Source organism: Macrotis lagotis, chromosome 7 (genome assembly GCF_037893015.1).
Source record: "Macrotis lagotis isolate mMagLag1 chromosome 7, bilby.v1.9.chrom.fasta, whole genome shotgun sequence".
Classification (NCBI taxonomy): Eukaryota; Metazoa; Chordata; class Mammalia; order Peramelemorphia; family Peramelidae; genus Macrotis; species Macrotis lagotis.
Window position 1 is genome coordinate 138,323,137 of NC_133664.1, and position 17,415 is coordinate 138,340,551.

Sequence of the window (17,415 nt, forward strand, 5' to 3'; positions counted from 1 at the left end):
CTCCAGGCTTCCCTGAATTCCCATCCCTCCTAGTTTCTAATAGAACCACAGTTTGCTAAGCCATTCCCCATTTGAAGGACAGTTACTTGATTTCCAATTCTTTGCCAACACAAACAGGGCTGCTATGAATATTTTTGTACAAGTGATGTTTTTACCCTTTTTCGTCATCTCTTCAGGGTATAGACCAAGGAGTGATATGTTGGATCAAAGGGTATGCACATTTTTTTTACAAATAATGTTTTTATACATTAATAAGATACTTGTTTAAGAGTAAACAAAATACCCCCTCCCCCCAAAAAATATAGACTCACTTGAGCGATAAAATAAAGGGGAAGAAAAAAATTAAAATTAAAAAAAATAATAGTAATAATTGTAGGTATGGCCAGGTGGCACAATGGACGGAGCACCACCCTGGAGCCAGGAGTACCTGAGCCTATATCCGTCCCCGTACACCCAACAATCACCCAGCCGTGTGACATGCAAGCCACCCCAACCCCACTGCCCTGCAAAAACCAAAAAAAAAAAAGGAACACAAAAAGACCAAAATTAAATAAAATAGTAACCACCCCTTAGGCCCAGCATCTACCTGGCCCTATGGTCCTGGGCAGGCCTTCCAATCCCAGCCCCTTGCAAGAAGTAAAAATGAAAATGTGTTATATCTGACCACTCTTCCCCCATGGTCCATCCTCTCCTCCATCACTCACATCCCCCCCTTCCCCCCATCCCCCCTTCTCTCCTTACTCCAGATGTCTATACTCCATTGAGTATATATATGCTGTTTCCTCTCCTAGCTACCTCTGATGGGAGCCAAGATTCTCTCATTCCCCTTGTCTTCCCCCCTTCCATATCATTGCAATAGCTCATTATAATAAAGAAAAATCTTATTATATGAAATATCTTGGCCTATTCCCCCTCTCCTTTTTCTTTCTCCCATTACATTTCCCTTTTTACTATTGACTCCATTTTTACACCATATTTTATCTTCAAATTCAGCTTTCTCCTGTGCTTCAACTATAAAAGCTCCTTCTACCTGCTCTATTAACTGAGAAGGTTCATATAAATATTATCAGTGTCATTTTTCTATGCCGGAATACATGCAGTTCATCATCATCATCATTTAGTCCCTCATATTTTCCCCTTCTCCTCCAACCACTATGCTTCACCTGAGTCCTGTATTTGAAGATCAAACCACCTGTTCAGCTCTGGCCATTCCAACAGAAACATGTGAAATTCCCCTGGTTCATTGAAAGTCCATCTTTTTCCCTGGAAGAAGACATTCAGCCTTGCTGGGTAGTTGATTCTTGATTGCACTCCAAGCTCTTTTGCCTTCCGGTATATTATATTTCAAGCCCTACAAGCTTTAAATGTAGTTGCTGCTAAGTCCTGTGTGATCCTGACTGCAGCTCCATGGTATTTGAATTGTGTCCTTCTGGCTGCTTGTAATATTTTTTCTCTTTGACTTGGGAGTTCTGGAACTTGGCTATAATATTCCTAGGGGTTGGTTTTTTGGGGGGGTCTCTTGCTCAGGGATATCTATGGATTCTCTCCATTTCTATTTTGCCCTCTGCTTCTAGAATATCAGGACAATTTTCCTGTAGTAATTCTTGGAAAATGATGTCAAGGTTCTTTTCCTGATCATGACTCACATGTATTCCAATAATTTTTAAATTATCTTTCCTAAGTCTGTTTTCCATATCAGTTGTTTTTTCAATGAGATATTTCACATTTTCTTCTAATTTTTCATTCTTTTGGTTTTGAAGTAATGAGTCCTGATTTCTCATAAATTCATCAATCTCCCTGAGTTCTATTCTTTATCTGAAGGATTTGTTTTCCTCAGAGAGCTTTCTGATCTCTTTTTCCATCTGGCCAATTTTGCTTTTTAAATCATTCTTCTTCTCAATAACTTTTTGAACTGTTTTATGCATTTGACCTAAGCTGGTTTTTAGCATGCTATTTTCTTCAGCATTTTTTTGGATTTCCTTGACTAGGCTGCTGACTTCATTTTCATGTTTTTTCCTGCATCTCTCTCATTTCTTTTCCCAGTTTTTCTTCTAACTCCCTCATTTGGTTTTTCAAAGTCTTTTCTGAGCTCTGTCATAGCCTGATCCCAATTTCTGTTTTTCTTGGAGTCTTTAGGTGCAGGAGCTTGTGTTTCCTCATCTTCAGACTGAGTATATTGATCCTTCTTGGGATCATAGATAATGTATTTCTGATTGGTGTTCCTCTTTTTTCTCTGCTTACTCATTTTTTCCAGCCTAAGCCTGTTTTGGGGTGCTTCCTGAGCTTTTGGGACACTTCCACAAGGGTCTCAGTGTGCGAGGCTCTGTCCTCCCTCCAGGTCTGTAAATGACCATATGCCCCCCCCCTGCCATGGGGCTGAGGGGGGGGGGGCCTGCTGTTCTATGGGGGGGCCTAGACTGTGATCAGGATCTGAATGTGGTCAGAGCCCCAGAGTCCTGTTCCAGGGGCAGAGGACAGAGCTCTGCAGTCTCTCTCTTCACTCCCCTCCCTAAGTTCAATGGGCTCATGCCCTAGAGGCTCCTGCTTACTGGGTCCACCTGCTTCTGTTCTTGGATCTGGGCTGTGGTGGCCAAGCTGCTTGCTGTGTATCCTGAGGGCTGGGCTTCACGTGCTCACTCTGGCAGAGGTCCCTGCTGTTCCCCTAATTTGTGCCAGGTGCTCCCCAGGGCATAGGTCAGGGAACTCTCCCGCTGCTGTGAGCCGAGGCTCCCAGTGCCCTGGGGCCACCTCCAGGAGGCTGAAGTTCTTTTGCTCTGGTGGGCCGCCCCTCTGGCAGGCCACCCCTCCGACCCCAGGGAGCAGAGCCTTTCTGCTCTTTTCCAGGTTACCTTGAGTAGGAGAACTGCTTCACTCGTTTCCTCTGTGGGTTCTGTCTCTTGAAAATTTAGTTAAAGTCCTTAGTTTCGAAGATTTATGAGAGAGCACCTAAGACATGATCTGCTCTTGTCATCTTGGCTCCGCCCGGAGAGGATAAACTATTTTTTTTAAATATGAAAAGGAAGTCCTTTAATAGCTCTCTATAATACAAATATATTCATAACACCTAAAGCAAGGAGACACAAAGAAAACTAGAGATCAAGGGTCCTTAACCTAGAGGCCATTAACTTTTTTTGATAACTGAATTTCAAAAAAACCAATTGTATTTGTATTTTTCATGTTATTTTTATTATATATTATATTTGTATTTTATTTTATATTCTTAAAAACATTCAGAGAAGGGGCATATATGCTTCACCAGACTGCCAAAAGTATTTGTGACTTTAAAAAGAATGTTAAGCACCCCTATTATAGCTAGACTAATAATCCTAATGAATTCCTAATGAATGAATTTTAAGTAAATATTACCAAATAGATTACAAAAAAAAATTTAAGATTATACATTGTTTTTTAATTTAATTTAATTAATTTATATATATATAATTTAATTTAATTTAATTTTTTAATTTAATCAGGAATGAAATGTTGGCTCTAGACTAAACCATATTAATTAATTATATAAAAAAATAAAAACTACATAATTATATCAATAAATGCTAGCAATGTCAGAAAAATCTGTCATTCATTTAAGAATAGCATAGGAATAAGTTAATTCTTGATTAATTTAGTAAATCAAGTCAATATAAAAGGATAAACAAATATTATACATAATAAGAAAAAGTGGAAGGCCTATAATAAGATTAAGGATAAAGCTAGAATACCCATTATCACCAATACTATTTAATATAATATCAGGGATACATTTGTAGGGACAAAACAAGAAAGAGAAATCAAGGGAATAAGCACTATGAGAAACATAATTATCATTTCTGGCAACTGATATGATGATGTATTTGGATAAGCAAAAATGTAATTGAAACAACATATTCAGCAAAGTTGCAGAATATAAAATTAAATATTCAAAGGACTTGCATATTACCTTCAATACCCAGCAGGAAGAAAAAGATAAATTTCATTCACAATAAATACACAGAAACTATAAAAGATTTTGGAATCAATCTACCAAGACATATCTAGACCTGGATGAATCCAATAACAAAGAAATCTTTTATAGAAACCAAGTCGGACATAAACACTTGGGAATGTATTAATTTGTCTATGCCAATATAAATTATATAATACTACCTAAATTAACTTACTTATTCAGTGTCATAATAAATTATCAAAAGATTATTTTATAGAACTAGAAAAAACAATAACAAAAGTCACATAAAAGAAAAATATCAAGAATCTCTAGATTAATAATAAAATACGAAAGAATGGAAACATAGTGGTGCCAGATCTCAAACTTTACTATCAAGGAGTAAGTCTACAACATACAAAATACAAAGTCCACTGTTTGATAAATCCAAAGACTAGATATAGACCAATTTATCATACCATACAGCAAGATAAATTCCAAATGAATATATGATTTAGACATAGAAGATGACACAATAAGCAAATTTAGAGGTAAAAATTAGAAATTATTTTTCCAATCTTTGAATAAGGGAAAGTTCTTGATCAGACAAGACAAAGAATGTTAAAAGATTAAAATGGACATTTTTTTATATAAAATTAAAAAGCTTCTGCAAAAAACAAAAAAACAAAACCAATGCAGTCAAAATTACATGGTAAACAACTGGGAAAAATCTTTTCATCAAGTATTTTCTGATGAAAATCTCATATCGAAGATATAAAAGGGACTGATTCTACTTCATAAAACTAAAGACCAATCTCCAACTGGACAAAAGACATGAAAAGTCAATTTCTTAACAAAGAATTCTAATATATCAATAGCAATGGTTCTATAGAGAATTCAAATTAAAGCAATGAGACCACTTCAGTCTCATCAGATTGGCAAAAATCAGATTGGAGAAAAATGACAAATATTGAACAGGCTTCAGGAAAACAGACACATTATTGGTGGAACTGTCAAGTGACTCAACTATTCTTGAATTTGGAACTATGCCCCAAAAGTCATTGAAATATTTATTGTATACCCCTTTACCCAGTGGTGCCATTAGTAGATATATACTCCTTTAGAGATCAAAGAAAGTAGAAAAGATTCTCCCAAATGCAAAAACATTTAAAGTAGTTTTAAGTAATACAAAATGACAAATTCAACGGGTACCCATTTGTTGAAGAATGACCAAATAAAGTATAGAATATGAATGTAATGGAATTGTAGTGTACCATAAGAAATTACAAAATGGACAGTTTAAGAAGAAATTGAGAATTCTTTTATGGATTAATGCACAGTGAAAACAACTTGGAAAGACTTTAAAATTAGTACAAAGACAAATCATGATTCCAGAAGATCAAAGATGAAGCATATTAAGTAACATCTGCTCCTAGAGAAGTGATAAGCTTATAATACAGAACTATTTGTACATTTGTGGACTTTGCCAAAGTAAAAATTTCTTTTGTTGCCTGTGTATATTTATTATAAAGCGGTTTTTCCCCTTTATTCATGTGGTTGGGTAGGAATGGGAAGGATAGAAGATAAATGCCTATTAGTCAGGAAAAAAAACAAAATTAAATTTAAGGGAAAAAAGGAAAATACAAACTCCTCCATTTGATTGAATACCCTTTACAATATGGCCACAGCATATCACATTCTAGGCTTATGATAGATATATCATTCCTTTCACACTCTATATAGTCAAACTGACCTACTACCTGGTTTTCATATATGATGTTTTGTGGTCCATTGCCATAACTTTGCACAACCCATCCCAGTATCCTTTGATGTCTCTCCTCCATAAGTAGCCTTCAAGGCTTGACTCAGTAGTCAATTCCTTAAGGAGAATTTGTTCAATTCTCCAAATTACTAATACCTTCCTCCATCAGGCAATGTATATTTTGAATATATAGATAACAGCATTTGCTTATCTGTGAACCTGTTCTATTTCTCCAGTACAGTAAGTTCCTTGAGGAGCAGGAAGATCTTACTTTTGTAATTATTTTCTCAGCACCTAACATACTGTTCAATTTATATGAATAAAATGTATATTTAATAATATACTTAATAATACATTATATAATAAATTTAACAGTCTTAATCAAGTGATAGGCTCCCAAATCATATGACTGTTCCTAATTAAGAACAATTAGTTCCCCCAAAAGAAATGCAATTTACTTATTTACATATTCTGAGGAACTGAAAAGTATGTTCTTTATAAAATTTAATTAGCCAGCTCGAAATACTTTTAAAAACCATCCTAAAATGGGTATAGCTTTACAACATGGAGTCATACTTCTTCAGATGTGTTTACTAATATATTTTAAAACAGAAGAAAAATAAGCCACACCATTTCCTATATTTTTAATAATATCTCGATATCAATTAATTTTTTAGAAATTTTCCTCTTCTTGTCGACTTTTGTTTCTTATTTTTTGTTATTACCCATCATCTCTAATATTTTCCCAAAATCCATTATGTGTAATATATATAAATTTCTCTTTACAAGAAAAAAAGAGTTTGGATTTGTTTCTTACTATTTTTATAGATATTGGTATTAAAAAGAGAGGAGGCATGAAGTTAGCCATAGATGCTTTTACTTCAATATCTTTACAAAAAAAAAAAAACTTGCACTAAATCAACGCTGAAAGTAAATGGAATCAACCTATAAGGCAATAAGTTGCAGTACAGGTATAATCTGCTTTAGACAGACCTCGAAATATGAATAACCAAATTTAAAGAACAGATAAATTCAAAGTCAATGATTTGTTTAAAATAATCATCATTCTTTGAAATAGCAAGCTACTGGAACACTGAAAATGATCCCTTTACAATGGCCCAATTTACATATGATTTTAAACCAGGTTTTACCTAAAGTAAATCACATCCATAGTTTAAAATAAATTATTAATACTGAGTTATCTTAAAAAAAAACCCACAAAAATAAAAAAAATGGGGCGGCTAGGTGGCGCAGTGGATAGAGCACTGGCCCTGGAGTCAGGAGTACCTGAGTTCAAATCTAACCTCAGACACTTAATAATTACCTAGCTGTGTGGCCTTGGGCAAGTCACTTAACCCCATTGCCTTGCAAAAGCTAAAAAAAAAAACCCCACAAAAATACTGAGTTATCACTTTAACAAGTAATATTTAAAGAGTCTGAAGCTACCAAATGCACAATGAAAAGTTTCCATCATACTGGGTGATTCTTCTCTGGTATATAAGTAAATTCATTTCGTTCCAAGTAGCCTAATATAAAAGGACATTTACTAAAGGGCAATCACACTGAAATCCACATGAAAATTGTATTCTTGTTGCCATCAACAATTCGGTACCAAAATTTTTGGTACTGGGGTTCATTATATTGCCCTGACCCAAAACAACCAAAATGATCCTTGCTAAAACTTAAAGAGGTAGGCAATAAATTAAATGTTAACTTTACCTGAATATTCCATAATGTGACTATAACTATCAAACCAAAATGATGCCCTGTTTTCTTTACCCTCAATCCCTTTCCAACAGAATCTTCCACTTAGTCACTTACTATAACTTTGGTCAAGACAACCTTGCCATTATTCTTAAGCTCTTCCATCATTAAGCTCTTAGTTCATGAATCAGCCAAGCAACAACATTAATAGCTTTGTGTAACTAAAACAGAGATTAAAAGTAGAATGATAATATGATTATAATAATTCTGACAATTCAATTAACTGCTAAAATCAAGTTTGAACATCCCACAGCATTATGTAGTTTATCAGGAAATCAACCAGTTCATCAAACACAAAACAAAATTTCAATTTTTCAATTCAATTTTACTCTTTAACTGTATATACAGCAAACAATTTATTAATACCTCCAGATCTAAACTTCTTCACTAGATTTGTTTTTCTCTTAGTTAAGTCCCAAATTTGAAGTATTTACAGTTTTCCTTCTTTTAGTCCAGGCAAAAAATATTAGTGTACTACAGAACCACTCATTCTAAAAATCTATTCAAATGTGATCCAGAAACAAAAATGCTAAAGTAAAAGCTAAAAGACCTACAAATATATTCCCTTCAGTTACTGGCCCCAGCTTTCTGGAGCAAATTCCCTATTTAACCACCTGAGAACAAATTCTTTCACAAATCTAAAAATAGAAACAAAACCAACACAATCACAACTAAAACGATCTTTGCTATAACTTACAGAGGGAGGAAGTAAGTTAAACTTTACCTGAATATTCCATAATGCAAGTAAAATATAAGCAGAATCAGGAAGCCAGTTACTTTTTCAAAGAAGTCTGTCTATCAGCTCAATCAGACAAGAAATGTAACAGTCACACTGGGCCACTAGACGGCCAGGCTGCTTTAGGGAAAGTTTCCTGGCATGTGACGTTGAACACATGCACACTACTGCTATCTTTAAATTAAAGAGGCAGAGCACTGATATCCTTTCATGATGCGTCTTTCTAAGCCCCCCCTTTATGCTCAGGGAAAAAAATCATTCTAAAAATAGAATTATAATAAAAAAGTAACTTTTTTTTCTTTTACAAAATTAAGTCAGAAGAACCAAAAATAAAATCTTAATTTTTTTCTAAATGAAAAATGTATCTCTTACGTGTTACAGACTTCTCCAATGCTATAGAGGAATTATCTTCTGATCCTCAAGGAATAAGGTGTAATTTTAACTTCAAAACAAATTCTAAAATATGCATACATGTACATACACATCCCTATTATATATGAACATTCATAACTTCCACCTAGGTGAAAAAAAAACCTGTCTGATGTTAAGCATAAATGGCTATTATTATTAAATCTTACATTTACAATTCCCTAGGTCATCTTTTTCCTTCATTTCTGAATAGTATGATCCATAAGGAATCCAAAACAAATAGACAGAAAATTAATTTGAAATAGCAAGCTACTGGAACACTGGATAGAAAATTATTCATTTAGATGCATCAGTTTCTATTTTTCCCAGAGATGAAACACAAATTGATCACTATGTCACAGTGACCAGTAAGACTTCATTTTTTTGTATTTAATGTTTTAATGTGATGAATTTATTTTGCAAAACCAAATGACTAATTGAACAAAAAAAAACTATCCAAACAAAACAAGGTCACAGCTACAAGACTGGAAGAAATAAGGGAAGGAACTATTGCTTATCTATCCATCTATCTATCTATCTATCTATCTATCTCTCTATCCATCTATGTATCTATATGTGCATATATGTTTTAAAGTTCTTCCTTTTTTGCTAAATAAAACACTTTATCTTGTTACAAACTAAGTATATATGCAATGCTATAGCATGGTTTATAATGTTCATTAAAATTTCCATCCAGGAATATATGCAAACAATTTTGTATATATTATTTACACTTACATCTATATATAATGCAAAAAGGTCTGCAATAATGATATCACTTCAGAGATAAAAGTATGTTCTTAAATAAAATGGACAGTAAAACAGTATTTCATACTGTCACATACTCATGCCAAAGACAGATCACATTACAGTACTACCCTTTTGGCCAAGAACTAACAGTCAAAAGCTGTTAATTCCCATCAACTTCACTTGTCATTGTTGCAAAAAAGCTCCTTCTCACTTTTTCAGGCATTAGACCACATTATCTTAATCTCATTAGAGATTGAGAAGCTTTCCTTAAACTATGTGACATATTTGTTCCTAAGAATAAAGATGTGGAAGTAGTTAAAATACTTGTTGTATCAATGTTTTTAAATGGTTTGTTAATAATGTCTAATAATACCCAGTATATTTTGTTTGTATACAACTGATAGCTGTTGTGGTGTTTGAAATGATGCTATTATACCCTTCACAATTCTCACAGTTAACTATGGATTTCAATTTTTCTCAAAGAATATTATAGAAAAATTTCTTTAAGGAGTTCTCTTTCCTTTCCTGCTCTACCACAATTCCTCTTTTTCTCCCTCTCTCCTCTTATATCTTTGTTCAATATCCAGAACTGGTTTTTATTTGCCAGTCCCAGTTCTCAGTTAAATATGTTAACTTTGGCTAATTTTTTTATGTCTCTTCAGAGTAGACTGATCCTTAGGTCAAGGTGTCCTGGTTGTATTCCAGCAGCATGATTTTTTCTTGGTATGTTATTTTTTAATTTCCTTATTTTTAATCTAGCTTCCCCTTGAGGCCAACGTAACACTAACTCTGGCCTGGAGCCATCTACAAAATGCTACATGTATACAAACACATGCTCAGCAATGCCCCCCCAAAAACTCTGTCTCTCTCTGTCTCATCTCTCTCTCTCTCTCTCTCTCTCTCTCTCTCTCTCTCTCTCTCTCTCTCTCTCTCTCTCTCTCACACACACACACACACACACACACACACACACTCCCCTCCTCCTCTAAAGAAAGAGCCCCCTCCCCTTTTACCCTTACCAGTCCTACACATAATCCTAAGAGCTCACATATATCTATTTCTTTAATGTTTACAAAGCACATTTTTCTTTACAATGTCCCTATGAGGTAAGTAGTGCAAATGTTATTCTTTCCATTTTACAGATGAGGAAAACTAGGAGTCAGAGAAATGAAGTGACTCACCCCAAGTTGCAGAACTATTAAAAACCAGAACCATTATGCAAACTCAAGTTGCTCCTCATTCCAGTCCTGGGCTCTCCCCACATAAAAACACATTTGGTATAGATTGTTCTTTTTTTTTTAATTCTGAACTTAAAATCAAATGAGATGAGTATTTCCATACACAAAGGAGACTAGGAAAAGGGATTTTACATAAAGCTACAAGTCTATACTCCTGGCTTGCTTTCCTTTCTAAGAACCTCATAAATTTAATGGGCTGTTTTCAAAACTGTCCTACCTGATTAGGCTCTTTCCCCCATTTCACAAAATCTCCCAATTAAGAAGAGCAAGGAATAGCAGTCAAAAAGCCAAAATGACCAGGTCCCAAAGAGAGAAGGAAGGAAGGGGAGATAATTAACTACCAAGAGGATTCCATCATAGTCCCTTCCACTGCTGAATTCCAACAAAAGAAAGTACCATCTCAACCACCATTCAGGAAAGAAGACAACATTGGATACCCAGAAATTTGGATTCTAGTTCTGATAGAAGTATCTGTTTGGGGGTGGCTAGGTGGTGCAGGGGATAAACCACTGGCCCTGGAGTCAGAGTACCTGGGTTCAAATCCGGTCTCAGCCACTTAATAATTACCTAGCTGTGTGGCCTTGGGCAAGCTACTTCACCCCGTTTGCCTTGCAAAAACCTAAAAAAAAAGTATCTGTTTGATTTTAAGTAAGTACAATGTTTCTAGAACTCATTTTCCTTTTCAGTACCAAGAGGGAGCTGGAATACATGTCTTCTGAGGATCCTTTCAATCTTGAACATTGCTTGACTAGATGACTGTAGTCTTCAGTCCTAACTGGAGGGGGTGACTTGATCACTGCCCACTCTGCCAATGAAAATCCATTCAGAGTCATGTCACTGTCACTCATATGCCCCCCACACACATACACATACTCCATTCTGCCCCCCTTTTTTTAATCACGGCCTATATTTGTGAGACTAAGAGCCCAACCCAGGGGTCTCAGTTCTTACCAAGGGAAGTGTTCTACAAGGCAGTTTCTAGAATCTAATGAAGAGTCTGAAATAAAGCAGTGATTCTGTATATAGGGACAAAAGAACCACAGACATTGAATCAAGTCCTTAACTTCCAGTAGCCGTATGACTTCCCTTAGGATTTCTAGTTTCACTCTTCTAAAATACAGAAAGTAAATCTAGTGTGGCTTATATCTTACATACTTTTTTGTCATTCTTCAATCAGGAATGAAATACCATGATCACAAAGTTTATGTGAAAACTGTCCTAAGAAGATTCATTTTACAATGTCATAACTACAGATAGTTGTTGTTGTTTGTTCTGTCTTGAAAAAAGATCATGACATTAAAAGAAGTAAAGCCATGACTTACAAGTGAATTTGGATTTAAGGGAGGGAAGGTTGTGCAAAGTCACCAACCTCACTTTCTCCTCCTGAGCCATCCAGTGGCCAAAAAAAAAAATATATATATATATATATATATATATATATATATATATATATATATATATATATATATAGAGAGAGAGAGAGAGAGAGAGAGAGAGAGAGAGAGAGAGAGAGAGAGAGAGAGTTCAGGAAGACTGGAGGTGCTCCCCAAAACAGCAGGAGACCTTTTTAAGTTAAGGTCTTTCCCAGGTCTGTTTGATAGGGGCAAGGCCCGAACAATGATTAAGAACCTTTTTTTTACCAATTAAAAAAAAATCAATTTGGGAGCAGAAGACCCTTTCTGAGCAAAACAGGAAACAATTGTTATTTACAGTCAATCTGAGTTATCTTGGCCCAAACAAGGACCGTGTTGAGGCTTGGGTTGGGACCTATTATTGGTTAGACAAATGACAGCTAGAGTAATTTGAGTTTCAAGCAAGGTTCTTAAGAAAGAAATCTAGTTGGTAAACCATCACCACCACCATCACTACTACTACTACTACTACTACTACTACTAATGAGGGAGAGGAGGGGAAATGTAGTTGGCTAAAGGTGGATGAAACAAACTCAAGTAAAAGCTCAACTCTGACCCAGAAGAAATTTAGGGACAAGATGGTTTATTCAAGAATTACCTGGATAGGCAGAAGTCAAAGAAGAGAGAACAAAGGGATTAAAGGCAGTTGGGAGTGGCCAATCCCCTGAGGAATGAGCAGCTGGTCAGATAATAAAAAGGGGAAAGAACAGGACATAGAAACAGCTGCCAGTTGGCAGCTGGACTAGGGAGAACAGTCACTTTCATCTGTAAAGTCTGGATTTACATATGGAAGCCACACATGTAGTACATGCTGGGGAGAGGTGGGGCATTTGAGATAATTCCCATCTTTAGTAGATTTGCATCTTAGAAGGGGCTGAATATTTCTCGCCAACCATCTAGGTGCCCAGTTTCTGTGGGAAAAACCATAGGGATAGATTTGGGAAAGACTTAAAACATTCACATTCCAGTAGGGTTTCTTGGTGTCTCACCTTGGGGCTATTTTTCTAGTTAACAATAGAATGGAAATCAGAAGCCCACAGAATGTGTCCAGGTGTGCCCAACAATATTTCCCCCACTCACAGGCCATGCAAGATGAGCCTTAACATTTCTTCTTCATCACCACTACTACTATTACTATTACCACTACTGCCACCACCACTACCAGTACTGTAGCAGGGCAGTTCTGGGGGGACAGAGAAATATTGTGACCCTTTTGTGTTGGGGACAAATCTTGTATTTTTTTTCCCTGTACTTTTAAAGTACTGTAATGTATTATCCTGTATTGGCTTTTAGAAAACCCCTCAGGTATCACTATATGTAGACCTGGGAGGGAAGTTGGGGGGGGGGGGATCATGTCTGACCTTGATCTTACACTTAGGGCAGAAGCATGCTCAGTATGTAAGAAGATGCTACTGCATTGCCTCAAGCACTAACTTCTCCTTGGGGACCACCACCTGGCATGCTCAAAAGAAAACCACACCTATACCAGGTGTTAAACCACTCCTCAAACACCACTCTTACTCCTATCATCACAGAAAATACTTAAGGAGTCAGCACCTCCTCTCCGGCCTCTCTTCCTATTTGCCTCCTGGCTGGGCCATTCCAGTTTCTTTCCCCCTTCCTTTCTCCAGGGTGGATCCATGTGATTCTAGTTTCATGCTGTTGGACCAGTGTGGTCCTAGCTCCACACAACTGAATCTACATTGATCTAAACCCATTCACAGACTCATGACTGTTTCCCTTCCTTTCCCCTTTCCTTTCCTTTCCTAACTTGACTATCCTCTTTACTATTCTCCCTTAACTGTCCCTTTATTACCCTCTGAGAAACTCAGCTTCTTCACCTTTTGAAAGTACCTATGCCTGATTCCCATGTGCCTATTCTCCTTGTGGTTTCCTGCCTTCACTTTAGCCCTTCTTTCCCTCAGCTTCTGGTTATCAGTCTGTTCTTTTAAGTCAATACTGAAACTTATTTTCTTGCTACTTCTCTAAAAAACTTAAGTTGTCTACTTTATAGTAGTTTGTAAACTGTTGTGCAACCTGTGAATTAAAGTCTGTCTGTCTTACCTCCCTGAGTGAAAGAGGTCTGTGATTTTTATCACAGCTGTCCCTCTCTACAGCAATCCTCATCCTCATCATCCTCATTTCTTCTTCCTCCTGCTTCTCTTCTCCCCAACTACGAATCACAAATAAAAGAGCTGTGTAAGATATACACAGGGCTTAATTATTTTATTAATTGTAATGATAGCAACAAACATAACCAACTGGCTATTGGAAAAGGCAAATATTAATATAAAGGGGAAAGTCTCAGAATCATAAAGGTTAGAAGAGTCCTCAGGTCATTCATTCCAAACTATACCTGATCAAGAATCCCCCCCCACCACCACCACCACATACCAATAAATGGTCATCCATATTCTGTTTGAAGACAAAGACCTTGCCACCTTATAACAAAATCCACTTCATTTTGTTCTAATTGTTAGGAAATTCTCCAATTAAATAAATGTTTATTAAATAATCCATTGCTGTAATTTGCTATGCTGTGATCTAGTCTCAAATATGAAATACAATAGTACCCTATTTCCTCATCATAATATAGGCAATCCAGAGAAAACAAAGGTTGGAAGAGTCCTACCTTAGACACTCACAAACTTTTATGTGTCTCTGATCAAGTCTCAAAATCTCTCTGGGCTTCAGTTCCCAGATTTTTATAAGGTGGATAATAGTAGTAACTAAATCAAAGAGTTGTTGGGAGGCTCAAATAAGATAATGTAAGTAAAACATATAAATGCTACATAAATGAGAACTGTTGATACTATAGTTAAAAATTGCAATATTCCCAAATACTGTTGACTGATCTCACAGTATGAGAATGTTTACAAGTGCCAGTGAAACAACAAATGAAGTGATTTTGATGAATGTAAAATCAAGACTATTACAGTAATTTTAATTTGAAGTAGGTAAAATGCTCAGTTAAAGTGTAAAAAGATTAAGATTTGAAGGTATGGACTACAACACTAATGCTACAAGTCTGTTCATATTAACATCCTGGAAACCTAGTCAACAAAATAGACATTTCTAACAGAAAACTCAGAAGGAAAAGATTAGGATCAAAATCAAAGTTTTCAAACAATTTTTTTCACCAACCAACATTATGGAGAAAACTCACTTCAATCCAAAGGTAGAAAAGCTTTCAAAAATCTAGAGAGCAGTCGCCCAGAGCAATGTGATCAGTTCATCTGATAGAACAAAAGAGATGTGGACCTGCAGCAAAGCCCTCATGAGCTTAAAAATGTTGAAAAGCATCTATTCAAGAAACATAGACTATTTCAGAAGTATCTCTTTCTAAGAGAAGAAAATCAGAAATGTCTTCAGTTCTCTAAGACACAAACAGATTTCCAAAGGTCTACAATACACTGATGTAATAGCTATGGAGATTCAAGAAGTGAAAATATTAAAGTTCTTTATGTGAAAGATGTTCTCTCTTGTGGCAATTTCTTGTATGGCACAATACGAATTCCAAGAATTGACTGTGAAATCTTATGAAATGATCGTCACCCATCACAAGTCATTCTATGGGCATACAAGTGATGCCCAATGGAACATTGAACATTAAAGGATGGTCAAGATCAGAGATGGAATAATATATAAAGAGATTATGTAAAATTACATTTCAAACTATACCAGTCTCCATGAAAACTTCAAACTAACTCTCTAACCAAGTCAATTTTTCAGATCTAACTGTATTCGTCTTAGTCATTCAAGCATAAACCAAACCCAGAACTACTGAGACTCCCCTCAAGGGCATTTCCACAGTAAAGTTTGCTCAGCTATAAAAGCTGAAGGAACATTTAGATCTTTTCTACCAAAACAGTCTTCAAAATTCTGTGGGTCTTGCTTCTCCAAGGCAGGCAGAGTAAGACCCATCAAATCACACTGCGAGGGTAAACAGCTATTTCATCTCTCTCTCTCTCTCCAAAGAGTAAATGGTGAAAATATCTTCTATTTTGGGGGAGGGGGGAAGAAACACAAAAATTTATGTATCCCAGACAGAGGGCTATTTTCCATTTCTTAACAGGCAAAAAAGGAAAAAAAGTTTTAGTGCATAGAGCCAGAGGAAGGCAAAGATTTTTCCAGACTGTTTTGTGACATGAACATGCACTACATACCATTCAGTATGGAATTTATTTTTAAATTGATGTCTGAGAATTCAGTATGCTGACTGTATCTTAAAAACAATGTCTATCTTAGTCATTGTTTCCATCATCTATCATCAGTTGTGCAGGAAATGTGATATGGGGGAAAAGGGGAATAGAAGAAACTGAAGTTGTTTTATCAGTAAATATTCCTGGGCATTAGAATAAAAATTCAATAGCATAATTGTTTATGTAAATTTTAAATTGTTGGAAAAGGGGAAATGAAGACAGTTCATGTTCTCATTAACATAGCAAGTCAGAATATTAAAAAGACCATTTTTGTCAAAATCCCAAACTTCTTTTAATCACCATATTTACTTTAGCAAGAATTGTTAGCCTATGATCAATGTTTTATTAGCTTTCTTTTCTTATGTTCTATTAAAATAGTTTTGCGCTTTAAATATGTAAAATACTAATAATTCACAATGAGAATTTTATTCTAGGAATAAAACATATTGTCCATCAGGTGATTTTTTTCTGGCCCAAGAAAAAGAAAAAAAAAGAAAAAGATCTGAAATCTGCATCATGAACAATAAAAATATAGATCTTTCAAAGCAATAATAGGGGTTAAATGAAAAATGCATCACTGTATTAGTACTTTAAATTTCCATAAATTGGCTCCATCACAATAAAAATAGATTTTCAAATACTGTTCATTAATCCTCAGCTTTTATAGAGAAGGTATCCATTATTTTTAAGTATACATCAAGAACAGATGCAACAGGATAATGCCACAATGAACAAAATAAAGAGGCCAGGGAACTTCCAGGTATTATACAGTGGTAATACATTTAAGCAAAGCCAAGAATCAAAAATAGAAGAGGAAGTCAAAATATGAAACATGCTAAATTCCCATAAGCTGAATGCTACCCTCCTTTTTAAATAAAATAAAAGCAGGGCATCTAGGTGGCACAGTAGATAGAGCACCAGCCTTGGAGTCAGGAGTACCTGAGTTCAAATCCAGCCTCAGACACTTAAATTACCTAACTGTGGGGCCTTGGGCAAGCCACTTAACCCCATTTGCCCTTGCAAAAAAGAAAAACCTAAAAACATAATAAAATAAAATAAAAACAAAATCCCTCTTCTACATGAAAGAAGTCTTCTACCTGAAGTCTGGGTTTTAAAAGCATTTTATCAATTGTCTTTCTTTCCTAGATGATTTGCTTTATGAAAAGAATGAAGTAATTCCTATTAAATGATACTAAGATATTTCTTTCAAAGACAATAAAATGA

The 17,415-nt window shown here is 35.5% G+C and overlaps 1 protein-coding gene across 2 annotated transcripts in view; it reads right to left on the reverse strand.

Annotated features, from left to right (window-relative positions):
* ST7 (suppression of tumorigenicity 7) overlaps positions 1-17,415 on the reverse strand; it is a 304,640-nt gene that overhangs the window by 244,307 nt on the left and 42,918 nt on the right. Inside the window, exon 1 of one of the 2 annotated variants that reach the window (XM_074193851.1) lies at positions 8,170-11,967. The exons of the other annotated variant lie outside the window; for it this stretch is intronic. Coding sequence (XP_074049952.1) covers positions 8,170-8,182 — 13 coding nt within the window. The 5' untranslated portion in view covers positions 8,183-11,967. Of the gene's footprint in view, positions 1-8,169; positions 11,968-17,415 lie in introns of those variants that run through there. 2 annotated transcript variants of the gene reach the window in all.